Below are 12,880 nucleotides of genomic sequence, written 5' to 3' on the forward strand. Positions count from 1 at the left end.
AGGTGTCCACACTTTCGCCAATTTGGAGAATATTGAGTCATCTGTCTTTAAGATTTTTTAAACTTCTTTTATGTAATCATTCGAAATGTAGCACAATAATCAATGTGGGAGTTTAATTTTTTTACAGCATGCATAGCCAACAAAATGTGGTTTGAAGGTAAATAATTTGACATACCTGAGTCTACAAATTACCAATTCAAAGAGATCTCTAGCTGCTGAATGAGGTGTGCCTTTTTGGAGTTGAAGTGAAATCTCCAGAAACAGGCTTGGGTAGTATTGTGTATCTTCTTGGTCAATTGTACAAAAGGCAGTGTTGCACCTATGAATCAATCAAGCGGTACAGGATTTCATCTAAGAATCAATCAAGCGGCTTCACCCCAATTCCACATCTGGAACTGGAACACTGGAACAAAACAGAATCCCATTCCATCTGACCGGCCTTAACCAGAAAACATCTGGACCAGAGGATTCCCGGGCATTTCTGCCCAAGAGATACGCTTCAGACCAAACAGATAGAGGAGGAATGATGTCACACTTGGCAGCTCAGCTTCGTGGATTTCAGTGCCAGTCTTCTGGGCATAAGAGTCAACAGACAAGATTTACCAAATGCCAGCACATTTGCAGGAATGCTCTACTTTATGCTTTGAAAGCTATAAATATAGGCTAATCAAGAGAGCATTCCAACAGCTTAATCTCAATGATCCAGTTTTAATTTGCTCACTTATTGTGTTCAGTTGGTTTGTTTAATTAAACGGAGCAAAGGCGCAACTTTTTGCATGCAAAAAAAACAAACAAACAAAAAAATAAAAAATATATCTCTCGAACGTTAATAAAACGTATACAGCCGGGTAACCTCTCGTGTTTAAATACAAGGAGCAATTGAAGTTGGATGGTGCTGTAAAGGCACTTCTTGTTAAGGGCTCCTGCCATAATCATAACATTCGTCTTAACATGACCGGTGCTTCAAGTGAGCATCGGGACTCATCTCATCTCCGTGGACGGCCCATTAGGAATAGCCTACAGTCTCCCCCGCAGGAAATGCCAGCAGCACTTCACGCTGGAATTTGAGCAGATTCTTTCTAAGTGCTATCCGCGTTGCTTCGCGTGGCAGCTATATTGTAGCCCCCAGGGACGGAACATTGAAAGGAACGAGGAATGAGGGTAGGCTAGTATATGTTCCGCAATTCAAGAAAAGATGCATGTAGCCTTTATCTAACGCAGAACCATCGTGTTCCCCAGTTTCCAAAATGCAGCCACTTTCAAACTCTTTTTTATATCGCAGATCAGTCGTTGAAACTGAGTTTAAACATTCATTCCTCTCAGGAATTGCCTATGTGCATAGTTTAGTTTATTCTTCATGCTTCATGAAAATCTGCGTGAAGGCACCGGTAGGTTACCGCTCCGATATCATTCATCTGGGACATTAAATGTAGACTGCAATGAAATAAATCTTTATTTTTTAAAAGTAAGCTGTCTAATATGAGCAAAGTAACACCATTTATCTTTTCGGAAGTATTCCATATTCCCAGTTTTTCAATAACCCGCACCCATTGCGCCAGAAATATAGGACTTGGTGAGGGCGTCAAACTCGCTGACAAAAATGTGGGTAGGCATCTACCCAAATATTATCATTTTAAAACAATCGTTGGGTTTACAAACTATGACTGTGAGACAACTGCTGCACTTCAAAGTCGTAGAAATAACAGTACATTGTTTCACATTAATTAAAGCGTCCCACAATCCAAAATGAGTTGATGCACTCATTCACTGTGCCATACACTTGTGGTCAATGTGACTGACAAATAATTTGAAATCGAGCAAACCAGTTGCAAATCTACTGTTTTTGTTTGCCAAGCAAAGTCATCGTCATTTAAACTACTGTTCATCAAACCTCCGGGCAATGCCAAAAAGGTGTGCATGTAATCGTCAAACAGCTGGTATTCCAATGAACGTTTCATATATGTGGGCTAATATGTTATGATGCTCGCTATAACCCTACCAAAATGAAAGATTTAGAAAAAACCTTATTCAGCATGTCAAATTAATATATGGCAGCTTCAAGTTTCAACGCTTCCTGCGATAAATAATTTGAGCAAAAGTTCAATCTGGACATCGCGCTTGTCTGGCAAACTAGTAAAAAGCTTGAAGACTTCAGTCACATTTTTAAGCAGCAAAGGAGTTTCCATGAATTTGACAAACGCCTACAAATGCACATTAAAGTACAGGAGAGGCAACTCACCTCGCACGCAAAGTAGAGACATCTCCAAGCTTTGCCCGTGGCACAGAAAATCCTCGGAGTTCAATTTAGGCGAAGCGCTTCAAGCGGCATGTACTCCACTCTCCAGTCGCATCGCAGCCAGTGGGTGTTGGCGTTTGCACTAGTTTATTTCAAGCGAAGAGTTACATTCTGCAATTACACCACTATGCAATTCAATCATAAGACTTGAGAGCGACTGCTCGTTATACTGAAGCGCCATGGTAAAAAAACACCGGGATTCACCTCCTGAGGTGCATATTGCCCGAAGGATGAATTCGGGATTGGCGTAATTGACGCGCAGGGCAGCCATTAGGAGAACTCAATCCATTAAATGGGCGGTTTCGGGGATTAACCTGACCAATGGGTGATAAGGTGTCGTTAAAATAGAGGAAACAAGTTGAGGAGCTAGACCAGTTAACAGGTGGTGACGCACGGGGATCAGCTGTCAAGTGTACGATTTAAGCGGAATTTTGTACCAGTTACAAATAAAACTGAGAAACTGAAGTGGTTTTACCATTTATTAATGGGACGGAAAGCAGCCCAAAGAAAAAAATACCCAAATGATCAACTGTCATATCAGCAGCAGAACAACGGGTTTAATTAAACACAGGGGCAGCCTCCAAGTTACAAGGAAAACATTTTGCATGGTCGAAAGACCATAGTGGCACCTCAAAGAAATCCACCAATATCACCGTTTTTATGTCTTATTTATTTTATACACACTTTTTTTTTCATTGATTATGTACCTCAATATTATAATGAAACTGTTTCATTCATCTCAATGAAGTTCAATTCAATATTATTGCCATTTTCACCCAGCAATGTTCAGAATGGCCTGAATTTAAGTTTAGATAAATATCTATACTGTACCTGTGACTTTTACAAGGAACAGGGCTAACTCTCTCTGTGCCACATTTCCTGCCAACAGGATAACTACCACACCTCATCCTGCTTATGCCAGTGTAAACACTGGCCAGGGGACACATCATTGGCTGTGACATTGTGCACAGATATCATATAGAGAGGAGAGAGAGTATTGGGACGCACCCAGTGTCTCTTCTGATTGGACGTGAGCATACTGTCAGCCTGCATGGTCACATGGGTGCTGCATGCTTGTGAATTACAATGTTTTATCTGTGTTCTGAGTGGTTTTGACATATTGTGCCTCAAAGATACAAAAGTGAATGGGCTCCATGCAGATACAACCTTTTACATTTTTCATTAAATTTAGCATTTTGTCATACTTTTAAACAGCATTTGTCTGTTAAAATTCACACATATATTTAGTGCCCTATGAATAATGTATTTATGCAACAAACTCATTTTTATCAAAATGCCAGTCAGAACCTTTTAATTCTAAGGTCTCTTGCTGTCAGACTGCCAGTATCTGCTGCTTGTTGGTTCAGGCAGTTACTCCTATAATATAATGAATGAGTTCAGTCCAGTCTGAACAATGTGTGATAAAATTGCATGAATATTTGATTGAAAACATAGCGTTGAATTATAACACAGAGGTTCATTGAACATTGCATAAAAACGTATATAATTAAATAAATAAAAAATAAGGTGTAAAGGCCATTTTTGGTGAATGTCGTTTACGCACAGTGACTGCGCGGTTCGGCTGCCGGGAGGAGGAACAGCTGCTCGTTTACAGTTGCCGCCAAACACACGCTGGCGTGTACCTTCCAGAACTGACATGAGACATCACAGCAGTGAGAGGAGCTCGCTGTGGTATTTTCCAACTGGGAGCTGATGGATAACCTCCAGGGACCCAGCACAAACAGTATAAGTATTTAATGTTTTGACATCATACAAGTGATGAATGGATGAAAATGTTTTACAGTGAACATATTTTTTATTGAATGTCCCTTATCGTGTACAGCATAGTACACCATAGTAGAATGAATAGTTATTGAGATTAACACCACAGACTCCTGTCCTCTGCAGGTAAATGAACTGCCAGGTCTTAGCGGGATAATGAGGGTGGACCGTAGCTCAAAAGTGCAAGCATATCGATGGAAAGAAAAGAGAGAAATCCATATACCTGTTCCACTGTCAATTTTGAGTAGACACAAAGTTTCTGCTTTTCCTTTGGGGTGGTAGTGTAGTCTAATGGTTAGGGAACTGAGTTTGCGAGACTGATTTTGTTGGCATGATTCAAAGGTGAATCACTGCCGCTGAGCCCTTGATTAGGGCACTTAATAAAATAACATTGCTTTGGTGAATATAAAGCTGTGTCAATGGATTGTATGTTAAAAGTATGCTTTGGATAAGCGTCTGGTAAATGTCTAAAATGCAATGCGCGCAATGCAATGCACGCAAGCACCTGCAATTTGTGTAAAGCAGATTCTCATTCTCCAAAGTTTTAAAAATAGCTTAATTCATGACAGTTTAACAGTGACTTTTCAATGGATTTGAAAGCTTTGTCTCCGAAAAGCTATGTGGCCCCAGTCCACTGATACCCAGGCTTCATAAAGACAGGTCTCTTATCTAATGGAAGCCCTTATTTCAGCCAGTGTGTGTGTGTTCTTTCACAGGCTGTCTCAGCCTCTGGAGTGGCTGAAGTGTGATTGACAGGCGATGTCATGAACTGCCAAAACTGTACCAACTCCATATTTCTGTGGAGGAAGATAGAGCTACGTTCATAAGCTTAACATATTTATTTAAAAAGTTGGAGTGCACTGGAGGTCATTGTGCCTAGTTTTATTGAAACCCAGAGGGTCAGATATGAATTTTCAATCAACTACAGACCACTTCACACTGGTGTCTAGTGACTCGCTATCAAGGAGGTTAAGAAAAAAGCTATTATGTTTGATCGTCAATTAATGATGCTTAAAGTGCTCTGTTAAAATAAAGTTTTGGGGAAAGTATGTAATGTCTTGCATTAATTAATTTGAATAACACATTTCAATTGGCTTAGATTAGATTTTTCAAAAAATGTATATATGGGCTATTTCAGCATAGACATGCATGCATGCAAGACCACAAACTTTTTTGACAAAGGCTATTGTTGCAAAGTTTGAATACTGAAACCCAATACTGGTGCTGAGGCCCATGGTTATTCCCACCGTTAACTAAACACTCTTCTGTATGTGCACCATGCAGGCTGTTATTTTGACGTTTTCAATAAGGGGAATTCATATTAAATTAATTCACTTATTAAGTGTGTCATTGGCACGGAGAGCTTGGGAACCCCTAATTAAGTAGGATGGCCGAGAATTGTGGGTAAAAAAAATAGCTTCGTTGACATGTTCCCGTCTGGTTTGGGGGTTTTGCGATAAGGAGCTGCCTTGGGTCCAACAATAGACGAAAGGAAATGCTCTTCAGATAACTATTTAATATTCGGCATGCAATAAAATTAAATCTAGACTGCACACTCGGAGTGTGTGGAGTGTTTTTAATAAGCAATTGTAATTGAGGCAGTCTAGCCACCAAGCAACGAGATATTGCGAACACCGCTTGCTGAAAACGCGTTTGGGAGCGTGCGCGCAGTGCAGCATTCGGATATGCTGACAGATATGCAGGACAGGTCTCGTTGTGAATAACTGTACAGAGTAAGCTGTCCATTTCATCTTTAATAAAAGTCTTCAGTCTCTCTTATGAGATTCGTATAAGAGACGTACAGGATATGTGATATTTTTATACATGTTGTTATTATTATTAAAACTCATTAAAAGTATATTTAAATTATTGAAACTATTAAAAGTTAGTTTCCAAGGCAAATCGCCTGTTGAAATTCAAGTGGCTGCTATACTCAATAAGTGAAATAGAGTCTGCATTTACGAATAAAACGAATGATTTAGTATTGTTAATAGTGATTCATATGTATTATTATTATTATTATTATTATTATTATTATTATTATTATTATTATTATTAGGCTAATATAGGACTGACAGTAGGCTGCAGTAGTCATGTAATGGTAATCTGGTTCTGTTGTCAGTGAGGTAGGGACCTCTAGTGATCGTAGACGGTACGACCCATGTGAATTATGTTCACTAAGCGGGTCTCACCAATGGCAGGTCCATTCCATTATTTATCGGCTATTAACTGGCCAGATTCTATTTCTTGCATGGAGATGTAAATTTGAAATGATTTCTACCACTGACCAGGGAACCTGTGGTTTAACAAATAATTGGAAATATTGGCTACTTTGACTGATCCTGTCAAAGTAAAGAAAAAATAGCATGGCTCCATTGTGGCAGTTTTGTCACATTGTAAGTGAATCACGGCACAGCTAAACTATGCCTATTCGACTGCGTGCCTCAAAGTCTCTAAATAACTGAATGGATGGGAGATGAGGTCATGACTTATTTCGGATTTAAATATTACAGTTACTTCCCACCAAGAATTTGTCCCATCACAGCGGGAGCTGGAACAGGTGCGCATTTCTTTAGACCAGCTGTGGTTTGACAACAATTTCCAGAATTAAATTCGCCTGTTTTTCACCGTTTTCTTCTTTGCTGTCTGATTTTAAAGACACTTTGATTGTAAAATGGGTGCCTAACAGGGGCCTTCAGGATTTTGTGCAAACTTCTACTCGCAATCTTGATATGACATTTGTATAAGATACAGCCGCAGACTGCAAATACAGGCCTATCCTAAAGATCTTACTGCGCTGAAATACTGTCTGGAGTAGACCGTTGTATCTTAGGCCTATATAGCTGTCGGACATCTAAAACTAAGGTAATTGGTTGGAACAAAAAACATCTCACAGACCTAACCTCCAGGTCCGCAGTTGTGCAGCCTCCTTGTGGGTTCTACTCTACTCTCCTCTCCGTCGATAAAATGTAAAAGGAATTTAAACCAATAAAACAACCTCTCCGTCGATAAAAGGTGGATAGCTTCCTTGTTTACAGTTTATTAAATATACGTTGCTTGGCGCAGAACGCATGGTAAACACCCGAATCCATTCTACTACTCCTGCCGTTACAACCACTTCTTTCCAGAGCGGAAGTCAGGTAGCCCGTGTGCTGTTCATCTGCCGGTTTTCACGGTGCTTTATTTGATTTGCTTCACTTGTCCACCAGATAGGCTACTTTTTGGAAATAGCTTTTTCGGTACACGCCGTGACATGCATCAAATTACAGGGTTTAGAAGGGAGGGTGAGTGCTGCCATTCCGAAGAGAATCAGAAACCTTGGATAATGCCGTAGCGTATGACGTAGCCTATCTGGTAGAGTTGCATAGGCTACAAATGAAGGGTGTTTTCCCGAACTGCGATTTTATTTTCCTGTAACGGCTGGGGGAGTGGGGAAATAGACAGACATCGTAGATTTGGGCAAACAGCTCTATAAAGCGAGAGTGTTGGTGTAGCTTGCTTTCTCATGGTGCTCTTCAAGAGCCGCTACCCCCACACTAGAAGAAAATGTGTGTCCCTGGGTGTTAGTGGCGATGGCTCTCGGGGACTGATGTTGAGGCGTGCCGCCAGGATAAGCTTTTCACTCATCCTATTAAGGTGCTGCTACAGTGCAGACCCGCTCGGAGCATAGCCGAGTGGCCTGACCCCGTCTGTCACGTGTCAGCGCAGATGTGCCCAGGCGCCCGAGTCCCGCGCCCTGCAGCAAATATGGTAGCCTGTTTCTGGCGTGGGGACATGCTTCCAGGCTGGAGAACATTAGAGACGCAGCAACAAAGAGGTCACCCTATTTGCTCCCTTGTTCGGTAAGATGATGCGGTTGTTGTCCGCAATTATGGAAGCTGTCGAAAGAGAGCTTCTTTACAGTCGAAAAAGGCTACAGTGGTCATTATTGTCTAATTAACAATAGCTTAACCTGCTGTGAACAATAACCCGTGCTAAAATACCATACAAGCCTATTTATAGTTCCACATAATCCTTCAGTAAGTAGAGTTAGGGTAAGCCTGCGTATTTGTTATATTATATCCGGGTCCACGGTATCAGGAGAACGGGATAGTGAATGCCGGCCTAGTCAGATTTGCTCTTGGCCGGTTCAGACCAGTCTAATTTCCAACCAACTGTCAATCTCAATAGCTCCATTAGCACGCGATAAATTGGAGTTGCCGGGGAGACGGGCTAGTTGGAGAAAGGAGCGAAACAACCGTACAGTGAGGCAATTCCACCAGAGACGCGGAGGGCAGGTCGCGTCAATTGATTGATTGGGCAATCCATCAATGCCCTGAACTACTGAACATTCACAGGTCATTTTCGCCTGATGATAAATCTCAGAGAATGTAAACCGAGCGCACACGTTCAATTGATGTTATGTATTTCGTTTTGGTTGTGTGTGTAAGGTAAGCCTAGGCATCCAAACAAATGCATGGACATGCACACAGTAACAGCATGTATCGCACAAGTATTCACTGTTAATTAACTTCCAACATGCATGCATTGATGCATTTTCCCATAGGTGTCCAATGGTTATAGAACCCTACATATTTTGCTTCTGCTGGTCTCCCATATATAAAATGCATTTGGCTTGGCTTAACTTTATATATAGACGGCTATCAGGTATACAGCAAAGCACTTAGGATACATTTATGTGAATGGTGTGTGTTTTAGTATTGTGGAACAAAGTAAAAATCCCGCGAAAAGCAATGCGCGTGTACCCTTGAGCTAGGTACTTAAACTGGATTGCTTTCATGATTGAGTACTTGGTTGTATAAATAGATTACGTGTTTTAAACCTTTAGACATATACATACGTCCTTAGTCCAAGTAAAAAGGAGCATTTTCCAAACCCCTGGTGTTATTATTTTTCGTGCACTGATTTTTTAGGTTTGGGTTTCCAGTCAGACACACGGCAAACAGAAATTATGATGATCCCCTGTTTAGGACGTCTTTGTCTCCCACTAGTGGTGTTTATTGGTACTTCTATGGATATTTATTGATATCTTTTACTCTGAGAGTGAGAGGAAGTAATATGCACCAATGCATGCTATAGTTGAGAACTTTTGGCATTCATTTTGTCATTCATGTATAGTGTTCATTATTACATGAAAAATTATTTCAACAATTATAAAACTGAATTCTGATACAGTAGCAAATAAATGGCAGTTAAGGGATCAGCCCCTGTATATATTCAATCACTTATCAAGACATATACACCAGCAAGACCCCTCCGTTCCGCCACTTTGTGCCGTCTGGCACCTCCCCCTCGCCAGACCTGCACTTCTCGCTCATGACTGCTATCTGTCCTGGCCCCTCGTTGGTGGAATGACCTCCCTGTGGATGTCAGAACGGCTGAGTCTGACCACTTTCAAACGCATATCTTCAGGCTGCACCTTTCCCTCCCTACCTCACCACCATGATTAGCCTTGTATATGCTATAGACTATAATAGCACTTATATAGTTATATATAGATATTGTTGTGTTTTGTATTGTTTTGTTTTGTATTAGCTATTGTATGCTAGTTTGTAAGTTGATGTATTCTTCAAGGGTTCCGATTGTATCTGTATGGTCACGCTATGACTTGGAACCGTACTGTCCTGTAGGGTCCTATTCACACTTGTACTTGTGTTTGATCTGCACTTCATTGTACGTCGCTCTGGATAAGAGTGTCTGCTAAATGCCTTGTAATGTAATATAATGGAAATGGAAAACTATTTCCTCTTGCTTTGTTGGCAGGTATGACAACTATTGTATGATTATGATTGTATGGAATATTATATAATATAAATTATAAAACTTAAAGGTAAACAAAGATATTTTCATGCTAATAATTTATATATTTAAGAAACAATAATACAAGACTGCGCACAGTAAAAAAAGTGAAGCCATATGTGCTAAAATATTGGTAAGATAAATTGAGAACTGTTTTGAGAACTGAAAATGGACAATAAGAAGATTCCCGGTTTAAAGATTCCAGGGCTACATGCATTTTCATATTAGGATAGGATAGGTCTGGGGAATGACAAGTATTTGTGTATGTTTGTTTTACGGCTCCTCGGATTTTGCCTAGACATGTATTTCTGTCATTAAATATGTTTTTTTCTTTTTTTGTCTGAGGAATTAAGCTCATTAGTAGTACCTGAAGGGACTCAATGGAAAGGTCCTCTGGGTCCAATTAGTGCATTGCAATATTAAGATATAAACACTCTATTTATAGGGAGTGCTATTTCTTCTGCACACACATACTGTACGGTATGTCAAAGACTGAACATTGTATCTCCAATGGGCTTTTCCTGGAATGTACACCATCTTCAGTGAAAAAGTGATATAATATATTGCATGGTAATATGCCCCCATTCAAAATATAAGGGGCATATTCTATGACTACTGGACATATGCAGAATATATAGTAACCCATGTCAATTATTGTCTCTTTTTACATACTGTACATATCATCATAGAATATTGGAAAATAATCATTATATGTGAATTTAGTCTGTCCTATATGGTAAATGGTAGGTATTTTATATAGCGCCTTTATCAAAAGCACTGTACAATTGATGCTTCTCATTCACCCATTCATACAGGCACTCAGATCCGAACGACGATGGGCTGCCCTGCAAGGCAGCAACCAGCTGGTCAGGAGCATTTAGGGGTTAGGTGTCTTGCTCAGGGACACTTCGACACGCCCAGGGCGGAATCAAACTGCCAGCCGCCTGATGACTCCTCTTACCGCTCTTACTGCCTGAGCCCTATGTATGTATGTATGTATATGTGTGTGTGCATAAAGCTACATATAATCATGCAATACATCAATGCTACGGAATGAGAGTGAAAGACATTTACTTTCAGATTTTTGTTACTTTTCTTTTCCGTAGGTTGCTCGTTCTTCCCCAGTGGCAAGCAGGACCTCCGTGTGAGAGTTTGTGTATTAGCACCCGAGTCTCCTGAGGTCTGAGCGCTTCAACAGTGAAGGCAGGTGGGAGACTGTGTGGTACCCAGCACCCACCTGGCTGAAGCACTGCACGCATTTCTTCCTCATTTATTACACTGGGGAATGATTAGGTGGCCAGGACTGAATAAGCTTTGAAACAGACGTGTGGCACAGCCCCCAGTGCAGCTGACTCTGAAAGACAAGCTGAAACGGAAGGTAGAGCAGCACTAGCTTCCATGATATGATGTACATACGAGTGAAACGGATCTTTCGGGGGGATTTTTTATGGGCAGGGAGTCGATTTGACTGACGCCAAATGAGGATGAATGCTGCTATGTGAAAAGGATATTGATTGGAGGGGATTGTAAAATTGACATTTGATGAACATACACGGCCATACACATCTTGTCCAGGAAGTTGTTTGGTGTGAAAATACACAAGTATTACATTTTATTTGGATTATATTCTGTACTTCAAGACATGTTTGTGTGGTTATGAAGAATTGTCTAAATTGAGGGAAAAGCGAATTTTAATTTCAGCTTGTCTTTAAGCTACATAGCCTTCTATCCCCTGTTTGAATAAAGCAAGAAAAACAAAGGCAGGGTGGGACTGCCAGCTCTCCTTCAAATGAAAAACAGCTGGGGAACTCGTTCTGGATGTCCGCAAAAAACATGGAATGCATCCAAAATAAATGTAAATTCCCTCACTGATAAATTTGTCTGATACACGGAATATCAAAGAAGGTAAATGGTAAATGGTAAAATGGTAAACGTATTCAAAGCCAAAAATATGATTTAATGTATAATTTAGGAACTGGTTAAAAATAAAACCAACACCCAAAATGATGGTGCAGTGTACAATCAGCTGGCCTTGATTGTCGCAGTCCTTGTTTATCCAAATGACAGAGCAAACGGAGGACAGCCTACCCTTATGGAAAATGAGTCAACTTTGGAGGAAATGGTCGGAGCATTACTCAGTCAAGCGAAAACAAAAATATCGTTCACCGTCCGTCCAGGGGCTACAACTGACACAAGAAGGGAAATTAAATCAATAACATGTTTGGAGACCTTGCAGTGCATGTATATTCCAAACAGTATATTTATTTTACCTCTGCTGTATACAGTATGTTAAACTGAAGGAAAAGATTATTGCTCCGTGAACTGTGACAATAGGGATTACTTCCTCAATTGTCTTCTGAGCCGTGCAAACCAGAGTGACAAAAGAGAAGCCGGCACGCCGGTTTCCCAGAGCTATATGCCCAGGGGTGTGGTGCCACCACATGGTGGTACAGCATCACGAATTCCCACCGCAGTTATTCTTAACTCCGTGAACCACTCACTTGGGGCATGGTGTGAAAAAGCAGGAAACCAGAGAGTGTGCCAAATTAACATCAAGTTCCCTGCGACAATATGGTGGGAGCCGCGGTTGAATGCATCTGGATTCAAGGGGAATTAAAAAGTAAACATAGACTCTGGGAATTTAATTTAAGTGATTTATTGTGGTATTACTTATTATAGTTTATGCTCGCTGAGCTATCTGGCGTCTCCACAGTGTTTACTGTCTCTTTGCCGAGCTCCGCTCGTGCGATCGGAATGGGACAAATAGCACGTGTACTGGGCGTGTCTTGAAGCCACGCATCAGCAACACGACAGCCAATAATCGCTCGATGAATACGAATATATTTGTTTGATGCAAATATATTCAAAACGTGCGCTTCTTTTCGTCTCCTATTGGACACCGCGGGTCTTTATCAACAAATCGGTTAAATGAAAGGCGGACGGTGTTTGGCTTAAGTTCCGCCTACTTATTTTCAACCAGACCCCGGAAGCTTAGTTTTTAAA

General features: G+C 40.7%; 1 protein-coding gene across 1 annotated transcript in view; it reads right to left on the reverse strand.

The window, feature by feature from the left end:
* LOC133140358 (protein unc-13 homolog B-like) overlaps positions 1–2,318 on the reverse strand; it is a 150,389-nt gene extending 148,071 nt beyond the window's left edge. Inside the window, exon 1 of the mRNA XM_061260257.1 lies at positions 2,240–2,318. Coding sequence (XP_061116241.1) covers positions 2,240–2,261 — 22 coding nt within the window. The 5' untranslated portion in view covers positions 2,262–2,318. The remainder of the gene's footprint in view (positions 1–2,239) is intronic.
* Positions 2,319–12,880: the final 10,562 nt, after the last annotated feature.

The sequence above is a fragment of the Conger conger genome, chromosome 11, assembly GCF_963514075.1.
Source record: "Conger conger chromosome 11, fConCon1.1, whole genome shotgun sequence".
NCBI lineage: Eukaryota > Metazoa > Chordata > Actinopteri > Anguilliformes > Congridae > Conger > Conger conger.